The sequence below is a fragment of the Perca fluviatilis genome, chromosome 4 (assembly GCF_010015445.1).
Source record: "Perca fluviatilis chromosome 4, GENO_Pfluv_1.0, whole genome shotgun sequence".
Taxonomy (NCBI): Eukaryota; Metazoa; Chordata; class Actinopteri; order Perciformes; family Percidae; genus Perca; species Perca fluviatilis.
The window spans coordinates 18,844,931-18,860,504 of NC_053115.1; the positions used below are offsets into that span (position 1 = coordinate 18,844,931).

A 15,574-nucleotide genomic window follows, 5' to 3' on the forward strand; every position below is an offset into this window, starting at 1 on the left:
CAAATTGTCTCTAATAATTTGCAGACTGAAAAATAGGAAAATGTAGAATACTACAAGTATGGAAAAAGTAGGAAAAGTACACAGAACTGATTTTATTTGTAGAAAATGCTTTTAATAGTGTCCAAATGTAATTGTATCCTTCAAATTTAAAATGATTATTGTTGTTTGACTTCTTTCAAGACAGCAACCCCTACAACTTTCTATGTAAACACACTATAACCAGCCCTCTTGACACCCATGAATGCAGACTCCAGTGGCGTTACATGTTCCACATGACCTCGGTTCTCCAAAACCTGAGGTCCACTGCACGTATGCTGTGGTAAAAAAAAGATAAGATACTCACAGGGAACCACTGAGGAATTGCGGTTCTTCTCCTTGTTGCAGTCTTTGTGGGCACTAAAGCACTCCACAAAGCGTGCGTTGCACTGACTCAGCAGCTGGTGATACAGAAAGCAAAGACCGGAAGATGAGAAAATCTGATTTTAGTCCTCAGAGTCACTGCACATTTAAATCAAACATGAAAAGTTAGAGATAAAAGATACAACGTTGTTTAACACCCAAGATTAACAGCAAGTCTTTCACAATAATAATGAGCATGTGAAGCTCGGGAGGAAGTGACATTATGTGCGAGCAATTCCTTTCCCTCTCCTGATGTTGACAGAGCAGCAGCTTGATGAAACATTCATCAGGCTTTGCATAAGGCAGCAGGGGTGACAGACATGACTTTATTACAGCCAACATCAGAGACACTTTCAATCTATTCCTGTCAGGGACTGGGAAGCCACCGTGCACGTTGCTAACAAGCTTCTGATCCAATGACAGCCTTGATTTCAGCTGGTGATGCCACTGCAGACGGTGACAGCTCGTCTAAACGGAGCAGTCAGACTCCCAGAAGGTTTACTCACCCTGAACTGCTTCTCCAGCAGTGTGCGGCCTGTCGAATTGGGCGTGAGGATGCTGTTGACATAACTGTGCAGCTGCCAGGCGGGCACCTCTGTCTCTCTGCTCATGATGGCCTCCATTAGAGCATCGTGGATGAAAACATACTGCTCCTGAGGGGTGACGGAGGGTATTGAGACCAAAAATGTTCAAGATTAGATGATGAAATAGATAATAATATGAAGAAACAGACAAAATGAAAACTATATAACCCCTGCGAAACAATCCAATACATTTTTAAAATTCAGCATGCTATAATTACATTTTATTTCATCCAGCTTTTTTTTTTATTCTAGGTAACTTTTATTCAACTCCAGCAGTTTTTTACAGGGCAGGTTATGTGATTGGATGTTTACTTATCCAGATGGAAACAACAGCCAATCACAGCCAGTCAGTCTGTTTTTGATTGATAGACAAAGACTGTGATGACAAGTGACATTAGGAAATAAAATCGTAATGAAAAATGTTGTGAAATAAAAACAGGCATACAAAAATAAAAATGACCTGAAATCAGGGGCAGGAGAATGACTCAAGATCTTTACTGAAGTAAATAGTTGCAATAGCACAGTGTAGCAATACTCCTAAGTCCTGCTTTAAAAATGTTACTCAAATAAAAGTACATCAAGTATTAGCATCAAAATATACTTAAAGTACTAAAAGTAAGTACTCCTTATGTACAATTGGCCATTTCCAAATCATATATATATTATTATTATTATTATTATTATTATTATTGAACATATACAATATATTTGAATGCATTAACGTGTTCATCACTTTAATGTTGAAGCTGCTAAGGAAAGGGCTAATTTTATTACTTTATATTGTGTAGCTTAATTTAAAATAATAAATTTTGATTTATTAGTTGATTATATTTTGCATTAATGTAACCAAACATGTAACAAAAGCAGTCGCTTTTATATGATTTATTGGAATTCCAAGAATTAACAACCAGTTGTGAAATTAACTTGGAAGGCTAATTGGAACTTTATAGAGGAGAAAACCTAAATAAAGCCAGAAAAAACATGACATCCCAGTTACAGAAAGTGGTCTGTGTGTATAGATCGGATAGTGAGGGTAGGAGGACATAGAAATAATTCTCTATTAGGTATAGAATTAAATACATAACTTTGACCTGAGGACAGCCAGTATGGATAATAGTTTGTAATGTGTATTACAATGTAATTGCAGCAAGTGTGATCTTTCCTGAGCCTAGAGTATCAAACTGAATAGCTTTCATAACTCCCTATCCATCTTTAAATTAGCTTTTTAATGGAAAAGAAGGAATCCAGTTTCACAACACAAGGGAGGAATCAGGGTTTCTTACCTCAGTCTGAACTAGGTAGTTGCGTTGTGTGCGGATATGTTTGAGAAAATCCAGGACGCTGACTGTGCTTTTGTCCTTGATCTGTTGTAGCATGCTGTCAATGACAATGTACGTTCCTGTGCGCCCAACCCCTGCACTGAGGAGCAGAGCACAAAGCACAATGAGCATAATGGAAGGCCCATAGAAAGACATCGGTAGGCGATTTGTTAACTTTTAACAGGAGGGATGGCCCAATGGGAGCACCCTATTGATGAGAAGACTGGTATTTTAAGTAACCCGCTATATGAGCTATAGTTTAGAGAATATATAATAGATCCAAGACGAAACTGACAGAAAGGTGGGACATAGAGAAAAAGTCTCAATTACAAATCTGCCTGCTACTTCAGCACAAGACCCCCACAATGTAGCATACTTTATATTTCACAATTATTGTTTTCCGCTTTTATAATCTCGACATTTCCAACCAACATTTTCAAAGAAAAGAGACGGAGGGACTGTGCTTTGTGCTGAAGCTTGTTGCAAGAAGCAGTCAGCTGTTACACAAACTCCTGGGCATTTAAGGGCTTGTTGTTTTTATTTACCCTCATTTTTTTTCTTGTGGCAGCAATAGAGACATTGATCTTTCATGTTTACTGTACGGGACTCTCAAAACGGACTTACAAGTCCGGTTGCATTTCTCCAAAAGTTGTATCCGTCTCAACTTCTCGCCGCAGGCTGCTGCGTTTTCCGCCCCTGGCACCACCCTTCAGCCACCACTGACTAAACCCACTTCCCCCATTCAAAATCAGTAGAAAGATCCTGTTTTTGCTGGAGCGCATGATCTAGTCTGAATGCTGCCTTAGGCTACTGATATTTCAGAGCCATGGTCTGGGCTATAGATTCGAACTTGCACAAACCTCAGATAAAGTCTGATAAAGAATCAATGAGTCAGGCAGACTAGAATAACATATTCAAATAAACAACATCTGCCCATGCATTCTCTCTGCTAGTAGGGGTATTCAAAGAGGTGCAGTTAGAGAAAATGTATTTAACTTGCGTTATGACTCAGTGCCATTGATATTATAGTAGCCTAGTAGGTGTATCAACGTCTGTATATAGTTAACAACTGACAGTCAAATCAAATAAAGAAAGTACAATTCAATAATATTTGAACAATATTTCTTGTTAGTTTTGTTATCAAATAAAAAAAAGGAGGTATTATAAAAAATAAGTACTCCAGTAACAAATACATTCGTTCTCTTTTCTTTTAAAATAAAATAAGGGCCGCATTAAAAAATTAAATACATAACAGAGAACTTAAAATATGTATGATAAAATAAAGTGCCTAACTTTAGAAATATGAAATAAAAAGTGTAGACTGAGTTTGCCTTTTTCTACTTTTCTACTTGTTAACTCTGTTTCACACATTAACAGTCTCAACCAATTTCATAATAAACACTCTCAACACATCTTAACAATTGAACAGCTTTAACACCTCATTTTCTCTTTCTTTCCCTCTTATATCCCATTCCCTCACCTTCTCTTGTTCAGTGAGAGAAGTGAGCTCTAGCTTGTCCTGCCAGGATTTCATTGTCAGTTTTCACATTGAAATGGAGGGATTATAAATGACAAATAAAATCGGTTGAGACTGTGAAGATGTGAAATGGAGTTAACAAAAAAGAAGAAAAAGGGAAACTTAAGCTACACTTTTTATTTCATTTTTCTAAAATGAAGCATTTTATTTTAAAATTTAAAAATTTTTTTTTTTAAAAATTTTTTTTTTTTTTTCTCATCTTGTCTGTGTGTATATTTTACTCACTGACTTTAGTCGCAATGCACAGATTTGATTGGCTGAGTAGCATCACATGAGATGATTTATAACTAATGCAATTGGTCGGTGAGTTGCCTGGGCTCCTAACCCCGCCATAAAGTAGGGCTGCACAATAAATCTTTTTTTTACCACCATCGCGATATTAAGTTGTGCGATAAACAACATCGCAAAAGACTGCAACACATCCCGAAAGCCATTTTTTGAGTTAGTTGAAAGAGTATCAGCAGAAAACTGTCCTTTAAAATATAAAAATCATTCATCATAAATATCATGCCTTTTGGGTTCATTTCAATGTTCAATTTGCTCAAGAAGAGAAAGAAAATGAAATTTCCTTTCATTTTCTTTTTAATTCAGCAAGCAATTTGGAAGTATTTTAGCAGTATACTGAAAGCAGCAGAAAGGCAGAACTGAAAACACTTTAATATCTGTTTCTTACTATTATTACATATTTTCCTCATATCGTGCAGCCCTACCGTAAAGGCAATCTGCCTATTAGTGACATCGGGCTAACAAGGTGGTTGGCATCGCCCCTCATATCACCTACTGAGTAACATTAATTTAGCCCTGGAGCTCAGTAATACAGTAAGTACCATACCTGCAGTGCACCAGGACAGGGCCCATGTCTGCAGCCCGAGCTGCTGATGAGCGGTTGATGAAGGTGAGGACAGGGAGGGTGTATTCTGGTACTCCCATGTCAGGCCACTGAGTGTAGTGATACTGGACCACGATGCGCTCGTTTAGCTTCCCTTTTGGGTTCCCCTTCTGACCCTAGAACATGAGAGCAGACATGTGACCCTGGTTAGAATACAATGCAGACTCTTTTTTTACTGTGCATGGAGGACGTTATCATGGGCTGGCTTCATCCGTTGTTTTAGTACTGATTTAGCAACACTTGTGTTATAACTAGGCTAAGTGGACATTTAATGCAACACTTAATCAAAATGGGCTGCACCATCCACCAACTTATTCTTACACAGATTAGATGTTAATAAATATTTAAAATTGTGTAACTGAAACTGTTGTGAGGTAACTGGACAACTGAAAAACTAGCCTGTTAATAGTGAATGTGAAACGTGACCCACTTAGATTTAAGAGGAAAACTGATAATATGGTGCTTCATAATGATGTAAACTGGGATGATTTTAATGTACTAAATGTTATACCACTAAGTCTAAACACACACTTCTCCATGTGTATATATACATATATGAATGACTCTCGGTTACCTTTTTAACTTTAGTGTTTCTTATAAGAAAACGCCGCAGTGTGTAGCAAGCGTGCACTTTGGTGCTTTTCAGCGTCACCACAATGTTCCCGTACTGCTCGCTGTTCTCGGTCGGCCAGTACTGGTCACATTTCCTCTGAAGGACACAACAGACACAATAAATTAAAGGGATTTGTTTTGTATTTTTACTTCTGCAAATGAAATTAAAGGAAACCTACCCTCCCTTTCTCCACCAGGTTGGTGATCATTATGATGATTCCTGTGTTCTGCTCCCACACCATCCTCCAAAAGTCCTCGAAAGTAGACTTGAGAGGACCCTGAGCAGCTATATAAGCTCTGGGCCGGTTGTAGCCCTGAAACAGGAGAGTGGTGGAATATATTTACTGGTAAGATGCAATCAATATTGTATAAATTACCCACAACCACCGATATAGCTGATATGGTTTACTGACACAGGTAGGTCATAAAATCCACTCCTTCAGCTAAAATTGTAGATATTTATACATTAATCAATATTCTTAATATCTCTGTTGATGTTATGATTTTGATATCTAAATCAATATTTTAATAAAGATATCAGCAAGTAACACTGTTCAGTATTCAAGACAGGACCATGCAGGTAGATTTTAGAACTTTTCAAACACAAAATAGAAAACCAAACCAGGCCCGCATTAAGAAAACTTGTCAAGCGGTTGGTAAAACTCACATCCACGTAGTTGGCATTGATGTAATCTGAATGTTTGGCATCTTTCCCCGCCAGAGCTCGTAATTTCACCCTGCTGTGGTCATCTAGGGAGAGCATATATTTATGTGGATTATTAAAAGGATGAAAACATGTTCTAAAGACATTGTTGCAGGAGACATCATAATCAGATTTTACAGATGACTCACAGGCCACAATGTTGATGTATCTGTTTTTGTGCTTGTTGTCGGGATGATTGGAGTGTTCTGCAGTGATTTTCAGATCTGCTGTGGAGCGTTGGACCTCCTGGAGGGAGGAAAAATAGACAGAGATGGATTTTATTAAACAAGGAGAGAATATGTAATTGAATTACCCTCTCTAACGGTTACAGTATTACATATTTTTATTTCTTAGCACAGGGGTCTTCAACGTTTTTTAGGTCAAGGACCCCTCAGCTGAAAAACAAACGGAGCAGGGACCCCTTACTATATATATTGTATATAATTGAGTTGCATATTAAACTGGGCTTACAATAAAGTGTAGGGCAGCCTAAAGCCTTTACATATACCTTTTTATGGTGCATACAATACTAAGCTTTTAAAATAAAAATTGTTGGCATGATTATATATTTATACATCATGTTTTAATGTTAACATGTGGCACAGTGAATCCTTAAGGTTAACTGTATCTGTGGATGGCTAGCTTATGGATACCTTAGCTAAAAACAGATTTATCTTTACTCATTCAATATTTTCAGACATACATTTTGTTTTTTTTAAACCATCAAACAATTATTTGGAGGCACCCCTGCAGCAACTCTAAGGATCCCCTAGGGGTCACGGACCCCCTGTTGAAGGTCTCTGTCTTAGCAGTTAAACCAGATTTATTTTTTGCCTTACTTGCCTTATAAACAAAACTCATGATGATTTCAAATGCAAAATCAAAGCCACTCAACCTTCCATCTATCACCACTTTTCTTGGCTCCGAGATTGAGTCTGTTTCGCAATACTATATATAGAAAAAAACAGGAAGTTATTGTCTTCGTTTGCAGGGCTTATTCCTGTTTTCTATCCCTAAAGTCCGTACTGAACTTGGTAAAAAGGCGTTTAAATATGCCGCGCCCTCAGCGTAGAACGATTTGCAAAATTGCCTGAACCTTCGTGAGTTGGTCCCACTAGATGTTTTTAAAGAAATTTTAAATGTTTTGATCCCTGAATTAGATGACTTCTAGTGAACATTGTTGAATATCTTGTTATTTTATGATCCTGTCATTTATTATGTGTTTTCATTGTGAATTGTTATATGTTTTATTTCTGAAACTCTGTTAATTGTGCACTCTTGTAAAAGAGATTCTTAATATCAATGAGTATATTCCTGGTTAAATAAAGGTTAAATAAAATAATAAAAAAATGGTCTTTACAGGGAAACTTTTTTTCAAACTTACAGTATATTAAACTAAGGATAAACGGCATAACATAACCAGAGATTCAGTCAAGGACACTCCAGGAGAGCAGATGCTTACTGCCACTAGTGCTTGAACTCAGGCCTCCAGTAAGACAGCCTTCATCTCCTCTTCTTCACTACACCACACTGCACCAACCCCCTAAAATACAACAATCATTTCTAACACAGCTTCATTGTGATGCATTTGAAAATTATGCACACAAGCTCTACATCAAATGACCCCAATTAGAAGGAATCCTCTGGGGCTGAAGCTTTTGCCTCATTTCTTAACCTGGTTACACAGAGAATGTGTTCCCATCCAGTCACCCAGCAGACAGACCTTCTCTAATTAACCTCCGTCTCTCTTGATCTTTCTCTTTGTCTTTCTCTCAACCATCTGCTCAAAAGTAGCAACCCTGCACACCAACACATGCTGCATGCATAAAGTAATCTCTAACCGCTGTTCAGACCCAGGCCCACTTGCAGACAATGTGTGTACAGTAGAGGGGAGATGAACAATGCTGAATAATTGCTCTATCTTACTTAACACCAGAACAAAAACAAGACAATAGTACAAACTATCTGTTTGGTTCAGTTCAAACAAATGTGTGCACTTGCCTGTTTTGTTTGGCTTCTTAAGGCTGGTGTGAAAGCCGTAATTAGAACTTGGTGCGGACCAAACAACCAGACCAAGACCACCTGAAAAGGGGAATCTCGGTTTGCCTCCAAGCAGACTGTGCTGAGGTTTGTTTGTGGTGTGAAAGCAAAACAGAACACCCACTGGATGTTATGATAGTAGAAAGGTCAATTAGACCATTCAAAGGTTAAACTACTAATAAATTCATCTGCTGATTGTGGACTGTCAAGAAAAGCAATCTAGCCAATAAAGATTGAGTGAAATGTAAAAACCAACAACACCATTTATGAAGATGCTCATTAATAATAATTTCTTTATGAGCTCTGTGAGACACCAGAGAACATAAATAAATATGTGAGTCGCAGTAAAGTACTGCATGACTTGCTATACTGCTGATGATGCAGGATGACAGCTGCCAAAACTACCCAATCAACGAGTTACCTGTCGGTCTATGTGATCTTCTGTTTACTCCTCTTCGTTAGTTTATAATAAGTCAATGTCAACATGAAGCAGAGCGGAACTAAAAGGCAACAATGTACCTGTTTATGTTCCTATCTTCCGTATGGACCAACTGAACCCAACTCCATTGTAAAACCACCATTAGTTATACAGCAAAGATTTACAAGGCTTCAAAACAAATCATCATTCAAGTGGCGTTGAAAGTATACCTCAAACTCCTCAGAAAAACCTTGCAGGTTGTTCTTGTAGAGATCCATGATGTGTTTAATAAACTGCTTAACGGGGATGGCCTCCATGTCATCTGCAGAACAAACACAGAACAGTTAGCAAAGTGCCCATTACTTCATTAATGTGGTGTTCGTAGTGCAAAATTAGGGTTTGTTTCTAGCCACCTTGTATTCTGAGAATGTGTGTACATGGGTGAGAGTGTTGGCAATAAACACACGGAAACCAATGTGATTTATCATTTTAAATTCTAATGCAACCAGGCAGCAAATGTAAAAATGTAATGTTAAAGAAAAGATTAGAAAATAACAGTACATTTTGAGCCTTTTAACAGACTGGTTTTAACTAGACTCATAAATATCTAGATTTGGTATTTTGAACATTTATGGGAGGGAGCATCTGTCTCATCGGAGTCAAATCAGCCCCAAATCACACATGAGGGATCTTTGATAATGCTGGTCACCATCACACTGGGACAATAGTGCGGGGGACCCAGCTGTCATTGCTGCAGATACTGGCAAATGTCCTTACTAATACATCCTCGCAGCTGGGGCTTTTAGGGCTCTTACTTGCCTCAGTGGTTACAGCGTAGAGGTGAATTCTGGATCGTTAATATGTTCATTTATTAAAATGTCCTCCCCTGTATTAGTGTCAAGCGTCACTTATCAGTCTAATCAGTTCATCAAAATGGTTCTGGGCAAATTGTAGCTTCAGTAGCTAGAAATTGAAATGAAGTACGGCTGATTAGGCCCACTTTTCCTTGATGGGATATAAAACTGTACAGAGGTATGCAGGTCCCACAGCGCTATGTGCAATATAAATGCTTTTAAATACAATCTCATTCTTTCATTTTCCAAAAATCCATGCAGATGAGTGATGCACATTCTGAGCCCATAAAGCCACTGTTCTATGAATTTCATCTTCTTCCACATGTTCAACTTAATTTAAGTACATGGTCAGTCATGCAGAATTTGTGCTGTAAGAAAATTGCCACAGTTTTTCAAGAAAGTAAAGGGAAAAAGAGAAGACAGAAAGAAAAAGGGAAGAAGAAAGAATGGGATAAAGAATGAAAAGGACAAGCAATAAAAGCCTAATGAATGTGGAGTCAATACTGTGATCTTTAACTGTGATATCACTGCCTTGAAATGTCCCCGAGCTTTAAGCGACTGTGAAAGTAAAGTCTGATATCGACTAGCTGCCACTGTGCTGCTGCTTGGGACATTAAAGGCAACAAAAAGCCAGTCACACAATTCCTACAGAGGTGCTCTCAGAGTCATTTCATAATGTAACTGGGCAGAAACTGTGCTGACGCAGACATCAAGGTAAGTAAAACTACTTGAAAACCGTTAATGGTTGCTTGTGGATGTGTCCTGTATCAGCAGACATATACCACTTAAAGTAAGTCGAGATTCCTTTGTCATTTTTTGGTACTCAGTTTCAGTCTTAAAAATCACTCTTTTTTGTCCATATACCCCTACAGTCCTGTCAAATTAACTCAAGCACCCCCTCCTCGACACCACCATTTATACATTACTTTAAGACTTACTATTTTAACTGTTTATTCACTGCTTTAAGCTAATGATTTCAGCTGTTTATTACATTATTTTTAGCTATGTATTTTAATCTATCTATCCATCCATCTATCCATCTATCCATCCATCCATCCATCACTTTCAGGTAACTTATAAAACTGTTTATCCATCACATTTAGCTATCTATGTTAGACATTCATCTTATCTACTGAATATTTTACTTTTAGCATACGGTTTAAGCTTCTTTGCTTGCTTGCTAACTCTTAAACACTGCATTCTAGTATCATAGTTGACTAAATATTTTTTATTACATTTTTTTTTTCAAATTTTTTTGAGCTACTGTATTTCATAATCTTTCCACGTACGCAAACGCAACTGCAGAATACAAGTACTGTATAATACAAGTACCCTTGGTCAGGAATCACTGATCTAGAAAAGTGCAACAAAGTGAATCCTAAGTATACTTTGACATCAAATTATGGATATTTGAATTTCACATACATGAATACTCTAAAATATTGAAAGAAATACAGATTACCTGGTATAGGGATGATTGGTATATTCTCATTGGCCACCACCCGGGGAGAGCTGCTCTCCTCCACATAGAAGTGAGCTGTCTGGAAAAATCTCCTACAGGGACAGAGAGAGAAGAACAGAGAGATGCCACAGTAAAGTCTATTAGGGAGTCGTTATCGCATTGTTCTCAGATCCGGTCTGTCAACATCAGCATCTAAAATTTGAACAGAATGACACGAGAAGGAACGGCAGAAAACTGCTAATGAAAACCCCAGAGTGAGTGGGACGCAGCTGATCGCACACAGAGTCACTGACAGTGAGCAGCTCCTGGAAACAGTCTGAGCTGACTACAGGGAACAGGTAAACAACTCGCAGCGACACACAGCACAGCACCAACTTTAGCACTTTACTCAAACTGAAGACAACTAATCCAAACACCGATTATTTAGGGGCAACAACACACACCACTTTCAAGAGATCCCACCCCACTTTGACGAAAACAAAATCCCCTTAAACGACCTTTTTCTGGAAAAAAATGGGTGTGATTTATGCCAGCAGCTGCTGCTCAATGCAAATATATTCATATGAAAACTTGTATTGACAAAGCTTAGTCTTGAGAGCAGATGACACTTTTGACATTCATCACTTATGCATGGATAATTCCTATTGTTTGGAAAGGCAAAATTGTTGTGCCCCCTCTTGGACAATCAATCCCAATTTTTTTTACAAAGTTCAAGGTCCAAAGTTCACAGACTTTAAAGCTATAAATCTTGTCAAATCAATGCTGAATTCGGATCAAGCTCTTTAGAGAATATATAAATTATTTCTGGGGATATTAAAGCTTTGTAAAAAGATGAATTAAAGGTTTCACATTAAATACATCCTTCCATTGAGAACATCCAAAATGCACATTATGACATGATTAGTAAGAGGTTATCTAAATAGAAGAAATAAACAAAAAAACATCTAGCGCCTCACTTTTTAGAAAGCTCAAGAAAAACAGAGACTGTTATTGAGGGATTTTTTAAGGTCCTGAACACCTTGCACATCCTCTCCAGCCTCCACCCCCTCCTCATACACACACACACACACACACACACACACACACACACACACACACACACACACACACACACACACACACACACACACACACACACACACACACACACACACACACACACACACACACACACACAATGTATACTAATGAATGCAAACAAAAGACCTATGTTTCATCCCACTGCTAGCATTCCCTAGTTTAATCCTACCTGTACTTGATGCAGAGGAGGGAGCAGATGCTTGTCATTCTTTGAGAAAGATAAAGAAAAGCAGAGAGAAAAATAAAAAAGGCTGAACTGTATTTAAAACATATAGAAAGAGAGAGTGAGAGGGGAGGGTGAAAAACTGAAAGGGGGGAGAGCTCCCCTGTCTTGCGTCACAGCCTGCCTATCCAATGGCTCTCTGTGGGTGCCGATGTGGTGTGGCTAACTAACCAGCACAGTTGCCACCTCCTCTCTGATTGTCTCCCATGATCTCAGAAAAACAGTTTGCTTTGGGGGAATGGAAACTGAGATGAAATAGGCTTTCTGAATAGATGTCAGTGAAGAGAGGCATCCCATTCAACGCTTTTTTTTTTTCCCTTTCTCAGTTGAACATCTGTGAGTTTTTGAAAACCACCTCGAGCCTCAGAGGCTTCCAGATGTGTACTGTAACGCCAGCAATTAATTCCTTTGCAGACATTACCTAGACTAAGTGCAAAAAAAGAACAAGCTAAAAATAAGACGTCAAACTTCAAAAGATTGTCAATTGATCATGTTTTTAAATACACATGTGAACATATGAAGATATTAAGTTAATGACCAAAACATCTGTGAGCAGAGAAACTCACTGGCGGCACTGTCACCAGAGCATGACGAGTGAATTGGTTGATTTCATCTTTCATCATGGTCTTTTCCCCAGGGGAAGCAGGCATTGTCTGTGAACTGTCAAGAGTTGTCACAACAACAGCTGTGATGGCCATGTCTAATCTCAAAGCTTACCCTGCTCTTCTACTCAAATACCACAACTCTCAGTAATCCATCCACCGACTGAATCCGCTAATCGTCTTGCTTTTGACTGTCTGTTTGTTGATCACCTCTATGGAGCCAATAACCAGGCTGTTAATTATAACACGCTCTTATATTATCCAACATCACAAAATGCCACAGTAAAGTGTTGTTGGTCAATAAACATTTGCTGCAGTGATCTCATTCTATTAAAGATAATTCATAAAAATGCATCTAACCCATTTCAAGTATTGACAAAAATAAATCTCAGACTGTAAATACACAAAATGCCACCCAACTAGAAGCAGAACCTCCACACACAGTAAATAGCCCATAGTGTTATTTGTAACTCATTAACCATCCCACATGTGCCAGTGGCCTGGTCTGTGTAATTACTGGGGCTCCAATAGCGTGGCTGGAATTCAGCCCAGCAGATGAAGACACAGCTGGGACTCCTGCCGGCTCTGCAGGGCCTTCAGGTCTCCTGACCCTCACCCAGGTGGGTGATGGGCCTGAGGTATAACATGCAGGGAGGAAGGCAGTCTTGCTAACAGACTATTTGAGATTGATGCGCATACATGCATGCATATGGATAAAACAGACGCGTCTAAAGTAGACGGGTCTGAATGTGGAGCAGACTAACTAGAAAATCCAGACATGCATGCAGGCTTGTCACTTAACCCGATATGTGAGTGTGAAAAAAATGTCTGGGTGGGGTCAGCGTGGGTGAGGGGCAGCTAGTTATTCATACCCCTGAGGGAGGTATCAGGGATACCCTTGTTAAGATGAGGCATTTCTGTATGTATTAGCACTTGCTGTAATGACATTGTATTGTTCTACCAGACCATTTTAGGACTAAAATGCACCATCAGGAATGAGGTTAGGTATATAGAACTCACCTCCAGTAGACCATCACAATCAGTAGCATTATGAGGCAGAGCAGAGTGAGAGCAGACACCACCACCAAGGGGACGATCCACACCATCCTGCTCATCCCCGGGTGAGGGGTTCGAGTCACGTTGGACAAGATGGTGCGGTCTGGAACGTAACACATGCACATTAATACATGCCTATAAATATTCTACTGACTCACTCTGGGCATGGGTATATTAGCATGCTGTGATGTCTGCCAAAGTGTATTTTTTTATGTTACCACTGGTAGTCGCCAAAGTCAGACATTCTTATTCTAAATGTTCACTATTATATATCTATATATAACATCAACTTAAGCTTGGTTTGAGCTAAATATTTCTCTTAGTTAAGAATAAACGTATAAGTAAGTAAAATGTAGAGCGAGCTAGTCATTATTCAGCCTGAAGGGGTCCTGGTTGGGATGGTTAACTTTACCGCTAATGGCACGAAAAGAATTAAATTAATTAGCAAGCTTTTGGGCCAAAAGAGTAGCATGAATACTAATTGCCTGATTACAGCTTTCAATCAATGTGAAAGACACTAACATGATCACTAACATCTAACATTGTAAGAGTAAAGAATCTGGCAAAAGAAATCTTCAAAAATGCAAATTCTGAAGCAAACTCTTTCAAAATATGCTTAAAAGGCACTGCTCAAGGCAGAACCCTGATGGCAGATGGTTTATTTCTGCCTCCAGAAGAGGCCTGAAGCCTGGAGCTTTATCTTTAACTGAAATAGTAATCAGTGTAGTCACTTCCTTAAATCAATTCATTTATTGTGCTAAATTGCTTTCCATAACTGTTGGTAGCAGAATTCTGCATCGGAGAGAAGTCTTGCCTTGTATGAAAGCGGACAACAAGAGAAAGAGTTTGGGAAGGGACAACAAGCAATATTGTGTCATATCTGTGTGGGAGAAAGAGGTCTGCTCACCAGTGTGGACAGAGAAAGGCCAGAGACTCTTGCCATCACTGATCTTTGGAGACACTGTGGAGCTCTGGGGAATCTGCATCTCTGCAGTGTCATTACCAGCCTCCTGAGTGGAGACCGCATTTACATCTGTGGGTTCCTGATTTATGTTGACCAACTGATCGTCACCGGTGCTTGCGGGTACTGTGGTGCCTTTGACCGTAGGCTTCCCTTCTCCTTTCTCTTTGGCTGTGGACGCGGGGGTGGGGATTAAAGGCTCTTCGGCCACAGTGCTGTTGGCTTGCTTTTCCTTATTACCAGGAGCAGTCTTGTTCTTTCTCTTCTTCTCATCCTCTCCCTCTTCCTGCTCTCCTCTCTCCTCCTCCTTCTCTTTCTCCTCGTCCTCGCCTTCACGTTCAGCCTGCTTTTCCTCAGATGGGGTGTCTGTCTCGGAGCCCTGGGGCGCTGCCTGCTCGGTGCTAGACTTTGCAGGCGGGATGGATGGACGGGTGGGGTTCTGCGTGGCTTGGGGCACCTGTGAGGGCCAAACAGAGCTGGGCAAAGAAGAAATGACCCCTCCGCCCACGCCCAAGCCTGCCAACAAGGTGCTTGTCACCACTGATGCCACTGTGGCCTGGCTGCCACTAGAGGAGGGGCCCATCCCTGTTGCCATAGAGACAATGGAGAAGTGGATGCCAGAGGACGTCCAAGTGGAGGAACCAGAGCTGATTGGAGCCATGTCTGCCGAGGACGCTGGAGAAATTGTGGGCTGATGGACATAGACAGAGAAAAGTGGTTATCCAACAGAAGTACATGAATGTTTCTAACAAAAAGAAAAGTCCACTGCCATTTTCTGTTCAACTCACCATCCCAGTTTTCACAATCCGAGACCCTTCAAATATTCTTGTTGTAT

General features: G+C 39.5%; 1 protein-coding gene across 4 annotated transcripts in view; it reads right to left on the bottom strand.

Moving 5' to 3' along the window:
- The window catches only part of ca16b (carbonic anhydrase XVI b), a 113,901-nt gene that overhangs the window by 8,192 nt on the left and 90,135 nt on the right, over window positions 1-15,574 (bottom strand). For 2 of the 4 annotated variants that reach the window (XM_039797294.1, XM_039797296.1), the window contains 14 exons: window positions 15,528-15,574; window positions 14,686-15,430; window positions 13,743-13,881; window positions 12,067-12,105; window positions 10,818-10,909; window positions 8,732-8,823; window positions 6,193-6,289; window positions 6,008-6,090; window positions 5,520-5,654; window positions 5,303-5,437; window positions 4,672-4,844; window positions 2,267-2,402; window positions 906-1,052; window positions 344-437 (listed from right to left, as the gene is read on the bottom strand). The exon at window positions 15,528-15,574 is cut by the window's right edge and continues 3 nt beyond it. In XM_039797294.1, coding sequence (XP_039653228.1) covers window positions 344-437; window positions 906-1,052; window positions 2,267-2,402; window positions 4,672-4,844; window positions 5,303-5,437; window positions 5,520-5,654; window positions 6,008-6,090; window positions 6,193-6,289; window positions 8,732-8,823; window positions 10,818-10,909; window positions 12,067-12,105; window positions 13,743-13,881; window positions 14,686-15,430; window positions 15,528-15,574 — 2,154 coding nt within the window. The remainder of the gene's footprint in view (window positions 1-343; window positions 438-905; window positions 1,053-2,266; window positions 2,403-4,671; window positions 4,845-5,302; window positions 5,438-5,519; window positions 5,655-6,007; window positions 6,091-6,192; window positions 6,290-8,731; window positions 8,824-10,817; window positions 10,910-12,066; window positions 12,106-13,742; window positions 13,882-14,685; window positions 15,431-15,527) is intronic. The other 2 variants (XM_039797295.1, XM_039797297.1) reach the window with 1 other exon arrangement.